Source organism: Bubalus kerabau, chromosome 6 (genome assembly GCF_029407905.1).
Source record: "Bubalus kerabau isolate K-KA32 ecotype Philippines breed swamp buffalo chromosome 6, PCC_UOA_SB_1v2, whole genome shotgun sequence".
Lineage (NCBI taxonomy): Eukaryota > Metazoa > Chordata > Mammalia > Artiodactyla > Bovidae > Bubalus > Bubalus kerabau.
Genome location: NC_073629.1, coordinates 18899937 through 18922008, shown reverse-complemented (window position 1 = coordinate 18922008; position 22072 = coordinate 18899937). Strand labels below are relative to the sequence as shown.

At 46.0% G+C, this 22072-nt stretch overlaps 2 protein-coding genes and 1 pseudogene across 2 annotated transcripts; 1 reads left to right on the top strand and 2 right to left on the bottom strand.

Moving 5' to 3' along the window:
* Nucleotides 1-627: 627 nt before the first annotated feature.
* On the bottom strand, nucleotides 628-891 carry LOC129656041 (late cornified envelope protein 3B-like). Its single transcript, XM_055586836.1, has one exon. It carries the CDS (start codon nucleotides 889-891, stop codon nucleotides 628-630), a length of 264 nt encoding a protein of 87 aa, XP_055442811.1.
* An 11794-nt stretch (nucleotides 892-12685) lies between these two features.
* On the top strand, nucleotides 12686-12949 carry LOC129656040 (late cornified envelope protein 3B-like). Its single transcript, XM_055586835.1, has one exon. The coding sequence runs from the start codon at nucleotides 12686-12688 to the stop codon at nucleotides 12947-12949; it is 264 nt and encodes an 87-aa protein (XP_055442810.1).
* A 3941-nt stretch (nucleotides 12950-16890) lies between these two features.
* On the bottom strand, nucleotides 16891-17201 carry LOC129656039 (late cornified envelope protein 3B-like; annotated as a pseudogene).
* Nucleotides 17202-22072: the final 4871 nt, after the last annotated feature.

The window sequence follows — 22072 nt, the reverse complement described above, 5'->3', positions numbered from 1 at the left end:
CCTCTGGAGTCACTGTCTATTTAGGACTCAGAAACAGCTCATTAAAATAACAGAACTCCCATATCACGCCCTGGCAATTCCCAGGTTGTATCAGGACCCACTGCAGGTTTCGAGGGAAATTAGTCCTTTCACTGAGAGGTGCAGGACCTAAACCAATAGGTCTCCATTCCAAATGAAAACTCATGGTCCTTCATGAATGGAGGCAGAAATGAACTGCTCTCTTCTCCTGATCCAGAGCTCAGATTCTGCCTCCAGAACCTTGTGTGGACTGTGTTGGCCACCGGGGGATCTGGGGAGGGACAGAGTGAAATGACACATGAGCCACCTGGAAATGAGGAAGAAAAGCTTTATTTTTCTCACAGGGTCAGGCACAGGCTCTGCTGATCATCAGCAGGTGCAGGAGGTGGGGACCTGTGAGATCCTGGAGATGAGGCAGAAAGAGCTCTCCAGAGAGAGCTCCAAATTCTGCATGGGAACATCTCCTGGCTCAGTCTGGGCAAATGAGAATGGGGTGTCCAGGAAAGGATGCCTCAGGGTGGGGCTAGGATGCCTCAGGGTGGGGCTTTTCCTTGGCCCTTGGGTTCTTGTATCCTCTGAAATCACATGTGTCAATATCAGGAGGCCAGGTCAGCAGCAGCCTCCAGATCCCTGGCCACAGCCAGAGCGCCCGGACTGCAGACCAGTATCACCATCGCAGGAGTCGGAGCTCTGGCGCCGGCAGCGGTGGGACCTGCGGCGCCTGTGGGAGCCCAGGCAGCAGCCGCCCTCGGAGCTGGGGGCGCAGCCTGAGGAGGTTGGAGGCAGACACCGTGCTGGGCTCTTTGGGGGGCACTTGGGGGAGGGGCACTTGGGAGGGCGCTGGCATTGCTGCTGGTTCTGCTGGCAGGACATCTCGGCGGAGGTCAGTGAGCCTGGGGAAATGAAATCACCTTGTCAGCCTGGAATCCACAGTCCAGTGTTTCCCCACTCTTGGTTTCCTGATCCCTCTCTTGTCAGGCCCGCTGCTTCTTAAGCCAGGGCCGCAGGAGGGAGAGGAACACTGATACGGAGTTAATTTGATCATGCAAGATGCCTCCTGCATTGCTCTCTGCCCAGGATCCCATGGTGCCAATCTAACTGAGCATCCAGACTTTTGTATCTCAAAGGAAACACATAAGGGATGTACCCATTTGAGGAAAGTATTCTGAAAACTGATTATCACAGAAACTGTGTGTAGACATGAATAGAAAGAGCATGGGAATTGTCACGAGCTCCTGTGACCTTTGCAGTTCCCAGAAGTCTTGTCACATCCCAAAGGAACTCCTTCCTGACCCTTACATCACCCCCCTGGCTACCTTCTCTGCAACCATACTTCTGGGATTTCATTTCAGGCCCCTTTGGTTTCCACTTTTCTGCTATGATCTCAGGGTTCCTTTCCAGCATCTCAGGTAGAGTTCCATTCCCTGCTGGATACTCACCAGGTGCCAGGAGGGAGGAGAAGTCTGTTTCTGAGGAGGCTGTGAATGGAGAGCTCAGGGCAAGAGCCCTTTTATCCTGTGCTGGGTGTGTGATACATGATTTGAGCACGCCACTGCTTTCACAATCAGGGGGAGGGTGACAGTCTGGCATGTTCCCAGGACTAGACTTCAAGCCCTTTTCCTGGGCACTTACATAATGTCCAACTAAGGAGTTTCCATCAAGAAGCACGATGACTGTCCACACACCTTACCCTGGGGCAGCTAGGAGCCTGGCAACCTTCTTTCCTTCCTTCATTGTTTCAGACCATCTGCCTCCATTCAGATTCTGACTCACCGTCTTTCCTGGGAATAGGTACAGCTATGGAAGAATTCTGTTTTGTTTTGTCCCCCCTCCGACCCCCGCCACCGCCACCTCCCTCCACCACCATGTGGCTGGTGGGATCCTAGTTCCCTGACTAGGGATTAAACCTGTGTCCCTGTTTTGGAAGCTCAGAGTCTCAACCACTAGACTGCCAGGGAAATCCCAGAAGAATTCTGTTATTGGATCATGAGTCTACCAAGACAGACACACAGACAGACAAATTAATAGATCATAGAAAAAATTCCAAGTGGACCATGTTTCCTGGCTGCCCCAGTGACCAGGACCTTCAGAATAATGCACTGCTGCCTCTTGAGCTCCTCAAAGTGAGATACAGGCAAGGGAAGGGGACTGAGTGTACCTGCACCCTGTCTAGGGTAAGTGAGCCCCTCTGATGACCTCATGGCACCCAAGCAGCAGGCAGCTTCACGCATGGGAGCAGAGCCAAGTTAGGTGTTGATGGACAAATAAATAAATTGACCTGAGCTGAAAAAAAGCTGTTGGTGCATCATCTGAACTCAAAACTATTTGCACACTTAAGGAGGGAGATGAGAGGGAGGTTCAAGAGGGAGGTGACATAAAAAATAAAAAGAGATCTTATATAACATCTGCAAGGGCACAGGTCAATCATGCATACATTAAAACTAATATAATAATGAGAAATAAAACTCTGTATGGTTAAAAAAATTACTATTTGCACACTTAAATCTATTATACTATCTATCATTCAAATATATATAGATTAAATCTAAATCTAAATATTAAATCTAAATATAATAGATTAAAGCTTTAATAATCCATAGCTAATTTAAACAAGTTTTGCTATTATAATAATATTATATTATGGTCCTATATTTTCTTACAGGGCTTCCCAGGAGGTGCTATTGGTAAGGAGCTTGGCTGTTGATGCAGGAGACATAAGAGACTCAGGTTTGATCCCTGGGTCCAGAAGATCCCCTGGAGGAGGGCATGGAAACCCACTCCAGTATTCTTGCCTGGAGAATCTCATGGACAGAGGCGCCTGGCAGGCTACATCCATAGGGTTGCAGAGTCAGACACAACTTAAGTGACTTAGCACACATATTTTCTTACAGAGAAAAATGTTCATGGCCTATTAACTAGTAAAGAGCAGGTGATAAAGCAGTGCACATAGTTAAGTGATTTTTTTTTTTTTTTTTGGCCATGCCTGGCAGCATACAGGATCTTAGTTCCCTGACTAGGGATCAAACCCATGCCCCCTGGATTAGGAGGTTGGAGTCTTAACCATTGGACTGCCAGAGAAGTCCCAATTAAGTGAGATTTTGAATGAAGTCTTTTTGTAGGGGAAGGTATCTTATTCTATTATGACCATTAAAACCTCTAGGAATGGCTTCCTGCCTTTAGAAAATGTTTTCTCCCTCTACTCAACACTCACCCAACACTAAAGCATAGGGCACCTGTACAGTATTTCAAGACCCTGTGCAGGAAGGACTTGGCATGGAGTGGACCTTCAGAGTGTTAGCTCAGGATGGAGGTGGTGGAGACGGTGTGGAGGGACTGTGGCCTCACTGACCTTCTCCTGTCTCCAGATTGAGGTTCCTGACAGCCCTGAGGGCTTGCTGTCAGTCCCAGCCTCCCTTTCAGTTTGACCACTATTTGCCTCACTTCACTGAGAGCCCTACAACTGGATACTGGGTTGCAAAGGGGAAAATATGAGCTATGAAAAGAGACATTGTTTTTTCTCTTGGACTCCATGGCGAAGATGCAGAAGGAGAGGATAGAAGGCAACTCATATTTATTTTCATCAGCTTTTCTGGTGGGGAAAGCCTTCAGTAATGCCACAAACTATGGCTGCTCTCCCTCCTGGTGCACCGGGGAAGTCTTACTCTACAACTTGTGTCCCAACGTGATTACTCAGTCATGTCCTAATTTGTGGCATAATACAGAGATAAGTGGTCAGCCTAAAGGAAGTGGTGCTAACATCACTCTTGGGGCTCCTCTGAAGGTCCAAACTGACCTTGGGGAATGACCGGAAGGGGGATGTCACCCACTGTTTCTTCCCCTGCAGACCAGATTCTCCTATTGCTAGCCCTCCTTCTTCCTGAATATTTCTTCTCATCCAGTCATTAATCCCCAAGTTTCTACATTCAACAGACTTTAATGGAGCGTCAGCTGTGGGTCAGGGACTGGTCTCAGCGCTGGGAGTCCAGCTATGAAGGAAACATAGCCTGCCCTCACAGGATTGCCAGTCTAGCAGAGAGGAGGGACACCATGATGAATTACAACTGTCCATACACTAAAGAGAGATTGCAAGTGCCGTGGCAGGTGTAAGGATAAGGCCTGAATCAGTCCAGGGTTCAGACCGCTGCAAAATGTGAATAGTTTTCCTGTTTGACTTGTTCAATAGAAGCAAGTACAAAGGCTTTTTTTGGTCCAAATGAGTACAATCTCTATCTCGAGTCATTAGCCAACAACAGCTGAAAGGTAATAGCAATCTCAGTGGTGGAATAAGTTCCAAAACTTCTGGGTGGCTCTCAGTGTAAAGATTTCTCCATCTTCCTTAAAATGTAAATGGGGGGCTTCCCTGGTGGTCCAGTGACTAAGACTTCACATTCCCAATGCAAGGGGCCTGGGTTCAATCCCTGGTCAGGAAACTAGATCCCACATGCTGCAACTAAAGATCCTGAATGCCGAAACTAAGACCCAGCACAGCCAAATAAATCAATAAATATTTTTTAAAAAATAAGTGGACTTCTCTCTGGTTTCCTCAGGCTCCATTCCTCGTTCCTTGTCTTATGGGCACCTGGTTTAGTCCTGGAGTTGCTGCTCTCCCATTTTATATCCATCTCAGGGAGGAAACCCCTCTTCACAGCCCCTTACATTTCTCCCAAACAGGCCTGCAGATGGAGCAGATGTCCTTGATGATGGAAGAAGATGCTGTGAGGCCATTAGGGCAGCTCTGTGAGGAGCAGTGTGAGTAGCTCATCTTCAGGAACTGGGCATCCTGCAGTGTGGAGCTACCAGAGAGAATGCACTTTATTTCTGATGCATCTTCCTTAAAATGCACTTGGAGGCATTAAATCTCAATTCATCAATCAAGTCTGTCATCTTACATAAGAAATGAAACAAAGACAAACTTCTTCCTTCTTTCAGGGATGGCACCAGGTGGTGACAGAACTACGTGAAGCTTTTGTGACCAGTGGCTCAGTTTCTTTTAGGGAAAATGGTGCAAAGGAGTGTGAAAATGCCTTCCAATCTTCTAATTGAGGATATTTCTTCCTAGCTTCCACATATCAAATTTCCTCCCCAGATGGTGTCTAACATGTTGGGCGTGCAAAATGTGTCCTCATATGGAAATATTGAAAATATTCCATACGAATTAAGACCTTAACATGATATTGGTTTGGGATTTTTCTTAGTATTGTATATATTTTTTATTTTTTTGGTTTTATTTTTTAATTTAACTTTCATTTTATATTGAGTATAGTTGATTTACAATGTTGTGTTGGTTTCAGGTGTACAGCAAAGTGATTCATTTATACATATATTTATTCTTTTTCAGATTCTTTTCTCATATAGGTTATTACAGAATATTCGAGCCCCAACCCTAAAACCATAGCATCTAAATATCCTTAACTTCTAAAGAGCGCATTGGCAGCGTCCCAGATTTCCTCTATGTATATTAAGAAACTGTAGAAGTATCTCTCCCATTAACACTGCCATATGAAAATAGAATGCCAGGAATGTTATGAGGAATGTCAGAACAGAGGATGATTTTCCCAGCAGACAATCAGGGAGGATGGACATCAAGGATATGAGCTGGATCAGGACAGGATGAGCTGGGTGGATATGCGGTGATGAGAGCTGTCAGACTGGCTGGCATGGCCATGTGACACTCATCTCTGGAAATGCCAGGAAATAGTGTGGAGACACTTTGTGACTGTATAGATGGTCATTTCCATATACTGTTATTTGGCCAAATGTATGTATTATAGTCTTATCTTGTACTCACAGGCTGAAAAAAACAGCTGATATTTAGATTATACATTATATGACATACTCATAATTTGTAAAATTATGTGTCTTTTGGTAAATGTAAAAAAAAAAAATACAGACAGTCCAGCAATTCTAAGGAGAATCTTGAAATAGTTGAGACATTATTGTATTCACATCAGACTAAAGGGAAAATAAAAACATATTATCATCTCAATAAATGCAGAGAAAGCATTTGAAAAAAATCCAATGTCAATTCATGATTAAAAAAAAAAAAGCTTTCAGAAAGACAACAAATCTTGTAGGGATTCCTTGGGAACGTCCTCAACTTTATAAAGAGCATCCTCAACTTCATAATATTTTCATACTTGATATAGACAATGAATGTTTTTCTCCTAAAATCAGAAGCAAGGCAAGGGTAGGTCTATGGAAAAGAACATAGGGTTCAAAACTAGACCCAGTATAGAGGATTAATTTATTTTAAACAAAGGTACAGAGGCGATTGAATGGAGGAAGGACAGTCATTTCAACAAATGATGCTGAAACACTTGGCCATCTCTGTGTTAAAAAAGAAGTAAATTTACCTCATGCTATATACAAAAATTAACTCAACAAGGATATTAAACCAAAATGTAAAACATAAAACTTCTAAAGTAAAACATAATAGATGATTTCTTATGACTTCGGGTTATACAAACATTTTTTAGATATGGCAAAAAAGGAGTCATTCAAAAAAGAAAACCTTGATAAACTGAACTTCACCAAAATTAAAAACTTTAACTTTTCAAAAGACATTGTTAGGAAAATGTAAAGAAAATTCAGAGACTTGAGGAAAATATTTGCAGAACATATATCTTACAGAGTTATGTCTAGAATATATAAAAAATACTTGAAAACTAAAACTAAGAAAACAGAAAACAGACAGCCATCTCAACAAAGAAAATGCCTGGATGGCAAATAAGCACAAGAAAAGATACTGAACATCATTTGTCATTAAGGAAATGCAGATTAAAAGCAAAATGAGATACCACTCTACACACATTAGAAGGGTTAAAAAAAAAAAAACAACTGGCAATACCACATTCTATGAAGGATGTGGAGCATTTAGAGCTCTTAGACATTGCTGGTGACAATGCAAAATTATACAACCAGTTTGGAAAATAGTTTGCCAGCACCTCATAAATAGAAACGTATACTCACCATTTGCCCCAGAGCCCTATTCTTAGGTAACTGGCCAAAAGGAATAAAATTTATGTTCAGAGAAAAACCTGTAAGTCAATGTTTATAGTGGCTTTGTAATTGCCCTGAATTGCAAATAAACCAAGTGTGCTTCAACTGGTGAATGGATTAAAAATCTGATACATCCATGCAGTGGAATGCTGCTGCTGCTAAGTTGCTTCAGTCGTGTCCGACTCTGTGCAACCCCATAGACGGCAGCCCACCAGGCTCCCCTGTCATGTCCGACTCTGTGCAACCCCATAGACGGCAGCCCACCAGGCTCCCCTGTCCCTGGGATTCTCTAAGCAAGAACACTGGAGTGGGTTGCCATTTCCTTCTCCAATGCAGCAAAGTGAAAAGTGAAAGTGAAGTTGCTCAGTCGTGTCGGACTCCTAGCGACCCCATGGACTGCAGCCTACCAGGCTCCTCCGTCCATGGGATTTTCCAGGCAAGAGTACTGGAGTGGGGTGCCATTGCCTTCTCTACTTAGCAGTAAAAAAGGAATGCGCTACTACTATATGAAAAAAAGGAATGAGTTTTAAATAAATTTTTCTACGTGAAAGAAGTCAGGCTTTCAATGTCACTCGTGGTGGATTCATGTCAATGTATGGCAAAACCAATACAATATTGTAAAGTAATTAGCCTCCAAAAAATAAATAAATAAATACATTAAAAAAAATCAATGTCACATATTATATAGTTCTAATTATATGCCAACAAAGGTCCATCTAGTCAAAGCTTTGTTTTTTCTAGTAGTCACATATGGATATGAAAGTTGGACTATAAAGAAAGCTGAGCGCCAAAGAATTGATGCTTTTGAACTGTGGTGTTGGAGAAGACTCTTAAGAATCCTTAGACAGTAAGGAGATCCAACCAGTCCATCCTAAAGGAAATCAGTCCTGAATATTCATTGGAAGGACTGAGGCTGAAGCTGAAACTCCAATACTTTGGCCACCTGATGCAAAGAACTGACTCATTGGAAAAGACCCTGATGCTGGGAAAGATTGAAGGTGGGAGGAGAAGGGGATGACAGAGGATGAGATGGTTGGATGACATCACCAACTCAATGGACATGAGTTTGTGTAAGCTCTGAGAGTTGGTGATGGACAGATAGGCGTGCTGTAGACCATGGGGTTGCAAAGAGTCAGACACGACTGAGTGACTGAACTGAACTGAATTATATAACATTCTGGAAAAGATAAAACTATAAAGACTAAAAAATAGATTGGTGGTTGCCCAGGGTTGGGATGGGGGAGGGAATATATTGGGGTGATGGACTTGTTCCATATCTTAATTGTAGCAGCATTTACATGACAGCAGTTATCTGTTAGTTAAAGCCCATGGAATTGTATACTCCAATGGGTGATTTTTTTAGAGTATGTAACATACACCTTGGCTTACCTGGTGACTCAGTGGTGAAGAATCCTACTGCCAATGCAGAGATGCAGGTTCAAACCCTTGGTTGGGAGGATCCCTGGGGGAAGAAAATGGCGACCCACTTCAGTATTCTTGCCTGGAAAGCGTGGATGGAGGTGGCTGGTGGTCTATAGCCTATGGGGTTGCAAAGAGTCAGATACGACTTAGTGACTAAACAACAACAAAATATACCTCAAGGAATCTGACTTAATAATAGAAAAAATTTAAAACAGTACTTTTTAGGAATATATACAAATGTGACAAAAATATATTAAAAGGGAAGAAAGAAAGAACATTAAGCATAAAATTCAGGATTTTGGTTATGTCAGTTGGCTGGGACATGGGATGACAGAGAACTCAGTAGGTCCTATAAAGTTATTATTTCACTTAAGTGGTAGATTTTCATGTGTTTTTATTTAAATGATTGATAGGTAGATAAATTAAGAGGGGGCATATGTGGACCAATGACCAGCATACATTAAAAACCAAGGATTATTGTTTCAGTCTACACCCAATATCTGATAATAAGAAAACTAAAGGACATAAACTCCAAGGAGAAATATCTTCCCGGGATATCACTTTGGGCCTTACTTTTCTCATCTTCCCCTTTTCACAACATCAGTCATAAATTGCCGATGAGAAGGACTACTCCTCGCTTGTTTATTTGTTACTAATATGCTTGGCTCAGAAGGCTTGCCTTGGAGCTGGACCTCAAATAAAGCACTTCCTGCTCCAGACCTCACATACACATTACTAGGTCATAAGATCCTCATTTTAGGCCAACCAGGTCAGTTTCTTCTCCATGTTTTATCTCAGATTCCTCAGGATGTCAGAGGAATCTGACATCTTCACAGTAAAGCATCTTTGGAGTCGATACATGCTTTGAGCTGTGAATTCAAATGTCTTCCTTGGTCTTCTCAGGCTCATTGTGGACTCGGTTCTGAGAAAGAAAGCACTGGCTGTGAGGTGGGGGAGGTTCCAGGAGAATGTGTACACTCAGACCTGTGTGACTCTTTGCAACCTGTAGCCCACCAGGCTCCTCTGTCCATGAGATTTCCCAGGCAAGAATATTGGAGTGGGTTGCCATCCCTCCTCCAGGGGGTCTTCACCACCCAGGGATCGAACCTGTGTCTCCTATGCCTCCTGCAGTGGCAGGCGAATTCTTTACCACTGAGCCACCTGGCAAGGTTCCAGGAGGGAGGTGTGAAATTAAGGTGCTCCATCACAAGGAGGAAGAGAATGGGCACATCAGGAGACAGGGACTAAGACGGACTCAGGGGTGGGGCTGGAGGAAGCCAGCTACCCGTCAGCTGGTGATGCACCAGGACCAGAAAGCAGCTCTATTAGCAGGCTCTGAAATGATCTGAGTCACACTGACTGGCGACAAGTGTTACACCAAAGTGTAGCCCCACAGCAATGCAGAATCACACATCGCTGGGATAAAACACGGCCTCTGTGCTTATTTCTAGAAAAGCATACTACATGGAAAAATAATTAGCTCTCTTCTGCAGCTAGATTTGAACCCTAAGATTAAGTCAGTTCTCCTCCCTTCCACCTACACATTTTGCCTTAGTAGTAGTAGTTGCTCAGTCGTGTCTGACTGTTTGCAACCCCATGGACTCCGCCAGTCTCTTCTGTCTATGGGATTTTCCAGGCAAGAATACTGGAGTGGATTGCCATTCCCTTCTCCAGAGGATCTTCCTGACCCAGGAATCAAACCGTGGTCTCCTGCACTGCAGGAGAACTCTTAACCCTTTGAGCTACAGGGAACACCTAAGAGACATATTTTGCCTTAGGAGGTTTTATATGAGCCTCATTTGATATCAATGACCTTATAGTGGCTAAAGTGAAAGTGTTAGTTGCTCAGTTGTGTCTGACTCTTTGTGACCCCATGAACAGTAGCCTGCCAGGTTCCTCTGTCCATGGAATTCTCCAGGCAAGAATACTGCAGTGGGTAGGCATTCTTTTCTCCAGGGGATCTTCCTGGAATATATATTTAGTGTTCACTCTAACTGGGATATTGGGGTGAAAATACACATCAACCCCCCTGTCCAGGACCATTTATGTTCTCACATGTATCCTGAAAGAACTTTTGGAATCACTGATTCAAAACAAGTAAATTGTACATTGACGAGAAAAAGGACACCATAGCCTTTACTATTAATTTTGTGTCTAAAAACAGGTAGCTAGTCCTTTAAGCTTATAAGAAATTGGAATGCAATGTGATACATTTGCTGTAATAAAGTTTTATGTAATTCTATTTAATTAAATTTAAGTATGTGAATGCTGAAGTGTCAATGATAAATTTATTTTTGGTAAGTGTACTGTAATATATTTTTCATATTGAAGACAGTTTGATGAGGAATAGATATGTAATGTCACCAGTAAATTCAATGGGAAAATAGCACTCAGATGGGAAAGAATCTGCCTGCAATGTAGGAGACCCAGGTTCGATCCCTGGGTCAGGAAGATCGCCTGGAGAAGAGAATGGCTACCCACTCCAGTATTCCACCATGGTCAATCTTAAAATTACCAACCATTTTTGTAAAATGGTTCATTATTATCATTTGCACAATTTTCCTTGCCTTAGCTCTTCCAACATCTGAACCACTTCCTTCTGTTAGCTTCTACAGTGTTAGAATCAATAGTGCACATTGGCAGATATGGACACAACAGAGCCTCAGTGAAGAGTGGACTTCACCCCATCTCCCCTTCTCCTCCTTCTTCTTAATAATATCAATTGTGAATCTCATCACGTCTAGAGCTGTAGGCCCCTTCTTAGTGAGACTCCTTTACTGCTGCCCATGAAGCCACATGGGACAGCGAGGTCCTCTTAGGAACCTGTCTGTCTTAGACAAGAACCGGCTCCCACCTCCATCCCTTACCCTACACATCTCCCATCTCCCTCAGGACAATGAACTTGACCAGCTGTCACCAGACTTCAGAGAACACGGAAGTCTCCACTACCCTTTGGGACTCACAGTGCAATGTGGGGACCAGGGGGACGGACCATCACAAGCTAAAATCTTAGGCTTGAGGTCTTTGTAAACACTTCTGTGATAGCACATCTCTCAATAGATCAATATACTTACTTGTCTAGGGACTTTCCTGGCCACCCAGAGGTTAAGACTTCACTTTCCAATATAGGAGGTGAGGGTTTAATCCCTGGTCAGGGAGCTAAGATTTCATATGCCTTGTGGCCAAAAAAAAAAAAAACAAAACAAAACAAAACAAAAAAAACACATGAAACAGAAGCAATATTGTAACAAACTCAATAGAGACTTTTAAAAATTATTTTAAAATATATATTTAGTTCTCTGTGTCATGATCTATTTAACCTGTGAGATAATCAGAGAAGAAACCTGTCATACATCTCTCTATATTATTCTTGTCAAATGAAGTAAAATGGACAGAGCTTGGTCTAGGAACGGAAGTGAATGAATGACTAAAGACATAGCAATAGGTCCAGAGCAGATCTGAGTAGCAAGTGGCTCAGCAGTCACAGGGACATCCTGGTTCCACCTTAGTAGAATTTTAGATTCATGCCCAGGAAGACACAAGGCAATCAAGTAGGAAGTGTGTGTTGTCATTGCCCTCCCCCTTGTTGTGAAAGCAGCAGGATGCTCGGGCCGTGCATCACACACCCAGCACAGGATAAAAGGGCTTCTGCTCTGAACTGCGCATCCACAGCCTGCTCAGGAGCATCCTTCTCCTGCCTCCAGTGCAGCGGTGAGTGACTGGAAGGGGACAGAGCCTCAGCTAGGAGTGTGGGGGAGACAAACTCGGATTGGTGGGGAAGAGGAAAGCAGAGGTGTCTATGGAGGCAGCAAGAATCAGACTTTGGGGGGCAACTGGGAACAGGGCAGGGGACAGTGAGCAAGCACCTGTGTGGGAGGCATTGGGGTCTGGGACACATGGCTCTCAGCACCACCCTGACACTTCATCCTGAAATATACATGTACCCAGAGATATCCTCCATGGGTCACTTCCCAGTGGGGTGTATTTCCCTCTGTGTTTCTACAGGGCCGACTTAGAGGATGACAGCATGGTTCTGGGAAAGAGTAGAGAGTGAGGGAACTGTCTTGCCAGGTCAGTTGAACTTGAGATCCATTTCCGCTTTTCTCCTGAACATCACAGCCCAGGAGGCAGCTGGGATTAGGAGCATAGGCCCTAGTAAGACCACTCACAGGGGAGACACTGGCCTGGAGCTTGTGCACTGATCTTTTCTCCTTGAATGTGTCCAGGCTCACTGACCTCCGCCGAGATGTCCTGCCAGCAGAACCAGCAGCAGTGCCAGCGCCCTCCCAAGTGCCCCTCCCCCAAGTGCCCCCCAAAGAGCCCAGCACGGTGTCTGCCTCCAACCTCCTCAGGCTGTGCTCCCAGGTCCGAGGGCAACTGCTGCCTAGGCCCCCACAGGCGCCCCAGGTCCCACTGCTGCCGGCGCCAGAGCTCCGACTCCTGCGATGGTGAATGTGGTCTGCAGTCCGGGCGCTCTGGCTGTGGCCAGGGATCCGGGGGCTGCTGCTGACCTGGCCTCCTGATGCTGAGACACATGATTTCAGAGGAAACAAGAAGCCAAAAGCTAAGGAAAAGCCCCAGCTTGATGCATCCTTTCTTGGACACCCTGGTCTTTGCTTCCCAGGCTGACGAGCTGAAATGTTCACAGCTGGCTGGTGCGCTCTGCCTAGAAGGCTCTAAGGTGTATTTCCCAAGAGCCTGTGGGCTCCCCTGCTCTGTGCCTCACAGTGTTCTCACCGCTCTTTGACCACATACAGAAATAAAACTTCTTCTCACACCACATGCCTCTCACCTGTCCATTGAGTGCTCCACCCAAGGCTGCCCGGTGGGCCCCTCCCTCGGTTCCTGAAGGTACGGCTTGCTTGCACCAGGGAATGATCCTGGCAGGGGCCTAGCTGATTAATAGGTCTGCTTTTTCTCACATGAGTTTGTGGGGGTGGCCCAGTGGGAGTTTTGGGGGTGGCAGGTGGGAGAAGAGGAGCTGTCTGGTTGCTGAGAACACTCTCAGAAAAAGGCCATGTATAACATGGGAGAGGAGGGACGAGCTGTCCTCGGAATCCGTTTCTCTGTTGAGACTATTGTGATGGATCAGACATTGAGGAAAAGGAGACCAAAGAGGATGGAGAACTTGGAGGCAGAAAGAAAGACCTGGTGGAGAAAGAGCAAGTTCATCTGAAAATAATGAACTTGGGAGAGAGAGGTAAACTGGACAGGCAGTGAACTCTCAAGAAACCCAAAGTGAGGGCTTTCCTGGAAAGAATGCATGGGGCATCCAGCAAATGAGAGCCTCTGGGCTTTGAGAAAACTGAGAAAAAAAGAGGACATGAGAAGCATCTCAGAGGGTTACAAACTGGATGCCTGTACATTTTTTTCAAGAGATTTGATGTAGAATGGGACTCATTTCCGTTACTTTTTGGCTATTGAATGCTAGTTTTCAAATCCAATAGCAATAAAGACTCATTCACTCAGATAACCGGAGTTGATGCTGGCTTCAGCTGCTTGCTTTATTCCTGGCCTCTCTAGCATGATGATGATCTCAGAGTGTTCCTGAGACTCTTCACATGGTACCTCCCACAGACAGCATCCCAAGAGGACCAGGAGAAATCTGCATGGCCTTTCATGGTCCAGGCTCAGAAGTTACATAGCATCACTTCTACCATAGTCTATGGGTTAGAGCGGTCATAAGCCTGTCTAGATTTAAGGGGTGGGAACACAGACTTTATTTCTCAATGAGAAGAAAGTCAAGGAATTTTTAGCTATGTTTTAAAATTATCTCAGTGGGTATACTGACCACTAACCTCACTTCTTTCCAGCTCACATTACCTATTCTTGAAGCCTTAGTATACGTTTTGAAAAGGCTCAAATACTGGCCATGATTACAAAATATTCAAGTTTTGAAGAGAAAGACTGTTCCCACAACCTTTGTGTATCTAGAAAGTTCAGAATCATTATTGCAACTGTAATGTCTTATCAAAGACATCCATTTTTTACATATGTCATATTAAGTCATTACTTCATTCTACAAAGTTAAAATAAAATACAATGGAAAAATGCAGCTATTTTCTCCTTCCTTCTGGAAATCTCCAGCCCAGGGACTCCTGGCTCTTGAATCCCATGAGTTCCTCTTGAACACCTTAACTGGGTTGCCACAGAGCAACATCTTAGCTCCTGCCCTATATCAACAGCCATTTTGAAGTCTGAAGACCTCACTCACTGTCTACAAGTGACGATGGCTAGATGCCTCACTCTTGTCGAATGGGAACTGAGGTCCAAAGTCTATGACCTAAGTTCCAAGGACTTCCCACACACGTATAGCATGTACGATTCCAGTTAATGATAATTTCATTTCATGTCAGTCTACACTGCGTCTGTTACACTATAAGCTTCTCAAGCCTGGAAACTGTGTCTGATACAGTGCTGAGTTCTCTGTGTTCAACACATTTCTGAAATGTGTACTCAATGCACATTGTTTGAATGAATGAAGAATTATAAACACCCAGCCTTCAAAAGTCCTGAGGGTCAAGGGCAGACATTTGAGCAGCTTAGGGACTACTCAGCTCCCTTCTATCAGAAACATGTCTGGGAATCTACCGAGGGAATGTTGAAGCCCTGGGGCTGGAGAGTTTGAGGATCTGCCACTCAGATGATAACCCTTCACTGTCGCCACTCTCCATGTCAAGTCCCCCCTTTTTCCCCTTGACTATAAATCAAAGGAGGAAAAGAGAAAATCTCGGGGTTGATCAACAGTCTTGATCCAGATCATCTCTGCCCAAAGGCCTTTCTGTTTCCTTGCTGCCTTCTGGTTCCTTACACTGTGGGCTGAGAGTCAGAGTCAGGATCTGCAAAATGTCATTGAAAGGGCAAAAGGACAGGATATGTGTGTGTGTGTGTGTGTGTGTGTGTGTGTGTGTGTGTATACACACACACGTCAATGTTATACCTGGTTTACTTATTTCCTGCAGTGTCATTGGGCAGAGATGTCCTGCCAAGAAAAACCAACAATGTCATCTCCCTCCCTATGTCTAACCCTCACGTATCCTTTAGACTGTTTGTCTCCAGTCTCATTCTGCTATGGTTCCAGCTCAGGTGGGGGAGAGGCTACCTGAGCCCTCACAAGGACCACACGTCCCACTGACACTACACCAGAGCATTCTGGAGACCCCTGTTGCTGTCACAGCTCTGTGACCTTTCTTGTTCTGGGTCACAAGGACCACAGAGCATCAGGGTTGGGGCAGCCCAGGGGCCAAGGAGCTGCCCAGTCTGGTGCTTCTCGTTCCCTCCCTGGCATGCCCATGGCTGGGCTCCCAGGGTGCCACTCAGGGGCCCCAGCTGGACCATGCAGCTCATTTCCATGGCTTTCCAGAGCTTTGTGCTACTCCCAACTCGCCCCCTGTCTGTGACCTCGTGGAATTATAAAGATTCTCCAGCTGAGCACCGTCTGACTGTAGGTTGCGTTTGCACCACTCTACTCCCATCCTCCCCTTTCCAGGCACCCCAGGGATTTTCCTTTCTCCTTGTTTCCCAGAGAACAGTCCGGCACTGCATGTGAAAGTGACCATAGGACCAGAGCAGGGGGAGGAAGGAGGTCTTCCTCCACCCAAATGGAGCTTTCCGGAGAGTGAGTCAGGTGAAAAGTCAGGAACTGTCAGGGAAAGAGACCTCCTGTGCAGAGCAAGATTCTGCTTTCACTGGGCATCTTTGCAGCCCCTTGACTCTTTGCGGTTTACTTTACTCTTGAGTGCTACTCCTTCCCCATCCACCCAGGCCCTTCATTCTTCATCTCCTCCCAGCTCACACTCTCAGAACCCCTTCAATTGGTGAGCTTCTCCAATCCACTCCTTCCCATCCCCCAATTTCAAATTCTTCACATCTACACCCTACAACCTCTCCTCTCTCATCCTTCATTGATGGCTAGCTTAATAGTCTCCTCTTCCATCCTCTTTAATCTTGTCCTTCTTTGGCCTTTTTCTGATTCTCTGCCCTCTCAGCCCTGCCATTCAGCTAGGGAGCCCAGAAAAACGTTCTTACAGGAATTCCATGAGTTGACCCTGAGGATTTCAACATCCGTACTATCTCCTCTCTTTCCTACAGGAAAACTCAAGACTTTCACTACCTTGTCCCCATTGATACCCTCCTCTAACCCTACCTTCACCCTAGTACACGATCCCCCAAAGGTACCTGTGAGTTGAGCAGAGTATGAGCTGCTATGTTTGTGTTCTGAGACAGGGTTCTGCACCCAACTTTGGGCATCCTGGGGTGGGGCCAAGACATGGACATGTTAGACAAAGGTTGCAATGTGAAAGAAAAGCTTTATTTTTTCACAGGGACATCAAGAAGGAGAGGTGGAACTCTGAGCTCCTGAAGCCTTCTGGGAAAACACTTGGAAATCTCCAAGGGAGATCTTTGCAGGAGAGAAGGGCACAGGAACCGAATGCACCAGGAGGGGTAGATTCCAGTCACGTTAGAACCAAATGTTTTTACTTAATCTCATGATCCAGGTCAGCAGCAGCCTCCAGATCCCTGGCCACAGGAAGAGCATCCTGACTGCAGAGCACCGGCACCATCACAGGACTCCGGGCTCTGGCGCCGGCAGCGGTGGGGCCTGCGGTGCCTGTGGGGGCCCAGGCAGCAGCCGCCCTCAGAGCTGGGAGCACAGCCTGAGGAGGCTGGAGGCAGACCCTGTGCTGGGCTCTTTGGGGGCACTTGGGGGAGGGGCACTTGGGAAGCGGCTGGCACTGCTGCTGGTTCTGCTGGCAGGACATCTCGGCGGGAGGTCGGCAAACCTGAGCGAAACAGAAATGAAACAAGTATGCGTCAAAGCAGAGGCTTCAGGTGACTGTTTCGTTTATTTGTAGGTCCTTTTCCCCTCAGACCAATTGCTCCTGGAATCAGGATCAGAAGAGAGGTGGGAACTGATCTGGAGTTAAATGCGCCTATCTCTCCTGGAAGGAAAGAAAGCTGACAGACTTCCAGATGAGTCTCCAGAGACACTGCAAACACCCTACAGATGTAGTGTGAATGGCGTCCCCTGCAGGCAGGCAGCGCACACGACACACAACTGTCCCATAAATCTCTCCTCTCTCTAGATACCCAATCCGCCTGCAGTTCAGGAGATCCCGGTTCAATTCCTGGGTCGGGAAGATCCCCTGGCTAAGGGATATGTTACCCACTCCAATATTCTTGGGCTTCCCTTGTGCTTCAGATGGTAAAGAATATGCCTGCAAGGGAGGAGCCCTGGGTTTGATCCCAGGGTCAGGAAGATTCCCTGGAGGAAGGCATGGCAACCCACTCCAGTATTCTTACCTGGAGAATCCCCATGGACAGAGGAGCCTGGTGGGCTCCAGTCCATGGGGTCACAAAGAATCAGACATGACTGAGCGGCTAAGCACATTCCAGACACCAAGTGAGGAGCAAGGAGATCACTGAGGGTGTGAGGAGGAAAGGGGTGCAGGTCTGGGAAAATTAGGAAGGAGAGATGCTGAGGTCTGCTGCATCACAGATCCCCTGACATGGCTTGTGGACTCTACTCCCTCACAATCCCGCCCTTGCTGCTCACCATGGGCCCATTTCTGCCACCTCCATCCTGTCTTCCTGCTGCCCTCTCCTGGCTGAAGCACAGGTTCATCTGCTCAGCCCCTTCAGCTCAGCTGGACACTCACCTGAGTCTGTGCAAGCAGGAGAGGCTCTTGTTGAGGTGACTGTGGACCTTGGATCCCAGGACCCAAGCCCTTTTAGGCTGAGCTTTCTGTTGCACAGCCCAGGTGTGTGTCTTCAAGCTCAGCCCAAGGTGACAGGACCACATCCTCCCAGGACCAGGCTGTCGGCATTTTCTGAGGCACAGATTTTGAGGAAGGACAAAGAGGAAGCAGGAAATTTCAGTGATAATCCAATTACCCATAGCTCAGGCCTGTTGGCTGCCATTCTACTTTTATTTACTCATTCAGCTCACATACCCTGCACTCAGGATTTATCCTTTGTGGGCAGTGGTAATGCAGAGACACATAGAACCGCTTTTGACTAGCTCAGAGAGACAGATGGACAACTGAACAACTCAGTAGATCCTATGTGCTAAGTGATGGGGCACATGTACATACACTGCTCTGTAGATTCCCTGATGATGGAATGAAGTCTTTGCCTTCTGTTTTATGTATGTGGATTCAGCTGAGCTTACTGGATCTTGGAAATGGGATGGGTAAGGAGTGGAAAAATGAAGCTTGGACCATGGCGTGTGACACTGAACTCTTGAGAGAACCTCATGGCATCTGTAGCATGGCGTGCTAAGAAGGAAGTGAAGCTGAGGTAGGACTTGGTGGAGGAGTGGGACAATGTCAAAATATGACCTGCATCTGCTGGGCTAACAGAAATCACAGTAAATGGAAGACAAAGGGCATCTGTCATGTGGTTGTCAGTGGAATACGTGAGGTCACAACTAATTTTATATATTTTACTGAAAATTGATAAAGATTTTGGTTAATTTGTTGATATGATGAGATTGATGGGGCCGTATGCATTTCACCTACCAAATAACTATGGTTAAGTTTTTATATGGGGCTTCCCTGGTGGTTCAGATGGTAAAGAATCTGCCTGCAATGTAGACCTGGGTTCAATCACTGGGTTGGGAAGATCCCCTGGGGAAGGGAATGACAACCTACTCCAGTATTCTTGCCTGGAGAATTCCATGGACAGAAGAGCCTGGCGGGCTACAGTCATGGGGTGGCAAAGAGTTGGACAAGATTGAGCACACACGCACACATAGTTCATAAACAGCAGAGCTATGCTGTGATCCCTGATATCATGGCTTCAATTTGAGAGAGGATTTATGTATAATAGAACTGCTATGTTAAATAGTATGAGGGAAGGGATTTAGTCACAATCGTCATTGCCACCAAAGGAACTTGAAGAACCACATTGGTCCTCTAATGATCATGTTACCCAGGGACACGGGCATCAGGAATGAGGGTCTGATCAGGGAGGGAAGAATGTGTCAAGTGTATTAGAAAGGAAGGACATGGTTCCTGAGTCAGTCCTCAAGAAACCAGCCAGGCCATGGAAGCAGGCTCAAAAATCTTACTTGGGAATTGGAGAAAGATGGGCTAAAACACTTCTCTGTTTTCCTTAGAAGTCACCTCATGAGTCTTCATCCAGGGCCTGGATCTTTAGGGATCCACAGTCAGTTCCTCAGTACTCAGCCTGAGGGAGGCTGTGGCTGGTAAAGCCCCTTAGCCCCTGGCCCTAGAGGAGATTCTGGAAGCTCCCATGGTCTCTTGGGAGGCAGGGACAAGGAAGCAAGGGAATGTCAGGAATGACCCAGCACGTGCCTGTTTGTGTAAGAACCACCTCCTGCCCCTCATGGGCCAATCCGGGAAGCAAAGACATCCTGGCTCTAGCATCTCATCCACTCTGACTCCCCAGGGACTCCTGCCTGTGACCAGGGTGAGTGGGAAATGGAGCCAGAGGGACTCTGAGCAGGACTGGGGAGGAATTGACTGCTGGGAGATTAAGAACAGAGCAGAAGGTGGGGAGGAAGGAAGGAGGCTGTGGAAAGAAGGAGCTGTCTTTGATTCCTGCTACCTTGAGCAGGAATAACATTCAGAAGAAGCGGGAAAGACTGTGACTTAAGAAGTGTTTGGGCTTCCCTGGTGGCTCAGGCATTAAAGAATCTGCCTGCACTGTGGGAGACCTGGGTCTGATTCCTGGGTCAGGAAGATCCCCTGCAGAAGGGAACAGCTACCCACTTCAGTATTCTTGCCTGGAGAATCCCAAGGACAGAGGAGCCTGGAGGGCTACCATCCATGGCATCACAAAGAGTTGGACACGACCAACCGACTAACAACACAGCACTAAGAAGTCATTAGCATTCTACCACTCTGGAAGCTGTCCTGGGGTAAAAGGTGTGTATTGACTTCACTGAGATTAAGGGCCTATTTATATTAGGATGATGGCACTTGAGAGACTTGAATTCTGCATGCAGGTCTTTGAAGATGGAGCAATCCCTGCTTCCAAGGAGAATAAAATGTTCACTACATTTTATTTAAATCTATGTACTTTTAACTCGGGGGAAAATTTATATTGTTTCCTTCTGGATGCTTTTCCACGTGTCTCAGAATGTATTTATCATGAACTCATTAAATTCATTAAAGGAGATAAAGAGCATGACTCTTGATTTAACCTGTCAAAACCTCTAATTATTCTCTTGCAGGTTGATCGATCTCTTGCCAAGATGCCAGCAGAACCAGCAGCAGTGCCAGCCACCTCCCAAGTTCACCCCCCAAGTGCTGCACCTCTAAGTGCCCTCCAAAGTGACCCCAGAAGAGCCCCCCAGTCTCCACCTGCTGCGGTGTCAGCTCCGGGGGCTGCTGCAGCTCTGGGTGTGGGGGCTGCTGCCTGAGCCACCACAGGCACCGCAGGTCCCACCACTGCAGACCCCAGAGCTCTGACAGCTGCAGCCAGTCCTTGCAGGGCTCCTGGTGCTACAGAGGCTCTGGGGCTGTTGCTGACCCAGACCTTTGGTATTACAGAGAAATCCATAGAAGAACCTCAAGAGTGAAGCTTTTCCCTCTTCCTCTTCTCTTCTTGGGATTCTGAAGACCTGTGACATGTCCTGTTTGTTCTGATCACCCAAGGTTTTTACTGGATCCTAACCCCTTCCTACTTCCCTTCTCATGACAAGAAATCTCTGTTGCCTACTTACAAGATGCCCTTGACATTGTCCATCCCATTCTCTTGAAATCCCTTACAGCTCAGAGTCCTTGCAACACACAGACATAGGATGCCTTGGTACGAATGGAGTCTGAGAAAGGCTTGAAAGTGAAGTCGCTCAGTTATGTCTGACTCTTTGCGACCCCGTGGACTGTAGCCCACCAGGCTCCTCCATCCATGGGATTCTCCAGGCAAGAATACTGGAGTGGGTTGCCATTTCCTTCTCCAGGGGATCTTCCCAACCCAGGGATCGAACCCAGGTCTCCCGCACTGAGGCAGACACTTTAACCTCTCAGCCACCAGGGAAGCCCCAGAATTTTCCGGAAAGGTAATCATAGAAGACTGATTGCTTAATAGAGCTTCTCAGTGGGATTGCCCTGGGCAATCATGGACTGTGAGCCCTGGGTCCTCTTAGCTCAAGAAGTCACCAGAAGAACCTGGGGATCCCTGGGCTGAGCATTTTAGGCCACCAGCAGACTGGTCAGTTTAATCCATCATGCTATGTGTAAATTATTTTAATTTTTCTGCATACCATGACAACCACATTTGAAAATTATTTGAAATTTGAGTAGATGGAGACAGGTACATTTAACAGAACTCCTTCCCTTTGATTTAAAATGCTTGGTGTCACAGAATGACAGGGTGGGCTCCCTGTGTTATTTAGCAACTTCCCACTATCTATTTTGCACATGATAGTGTATATATTTCAAGGCCACTTTCTCAGTTTATCCCACCTTCGCCTTCCCCGCTCTGTCCACAGGTTCATTCTCTACTAGGATCATCAGTACCATTTTTCTAGATTCCACATTTATGCATTAATATATGATACTTGTTTTACTCTTTCTGGTCTTATACTTCACTCTATATAAGAGGCTCTAGGTTCACCCATCTCACTACAGATGGCCTAGAGGAATGGAATGCGGGGAGGGGAGGT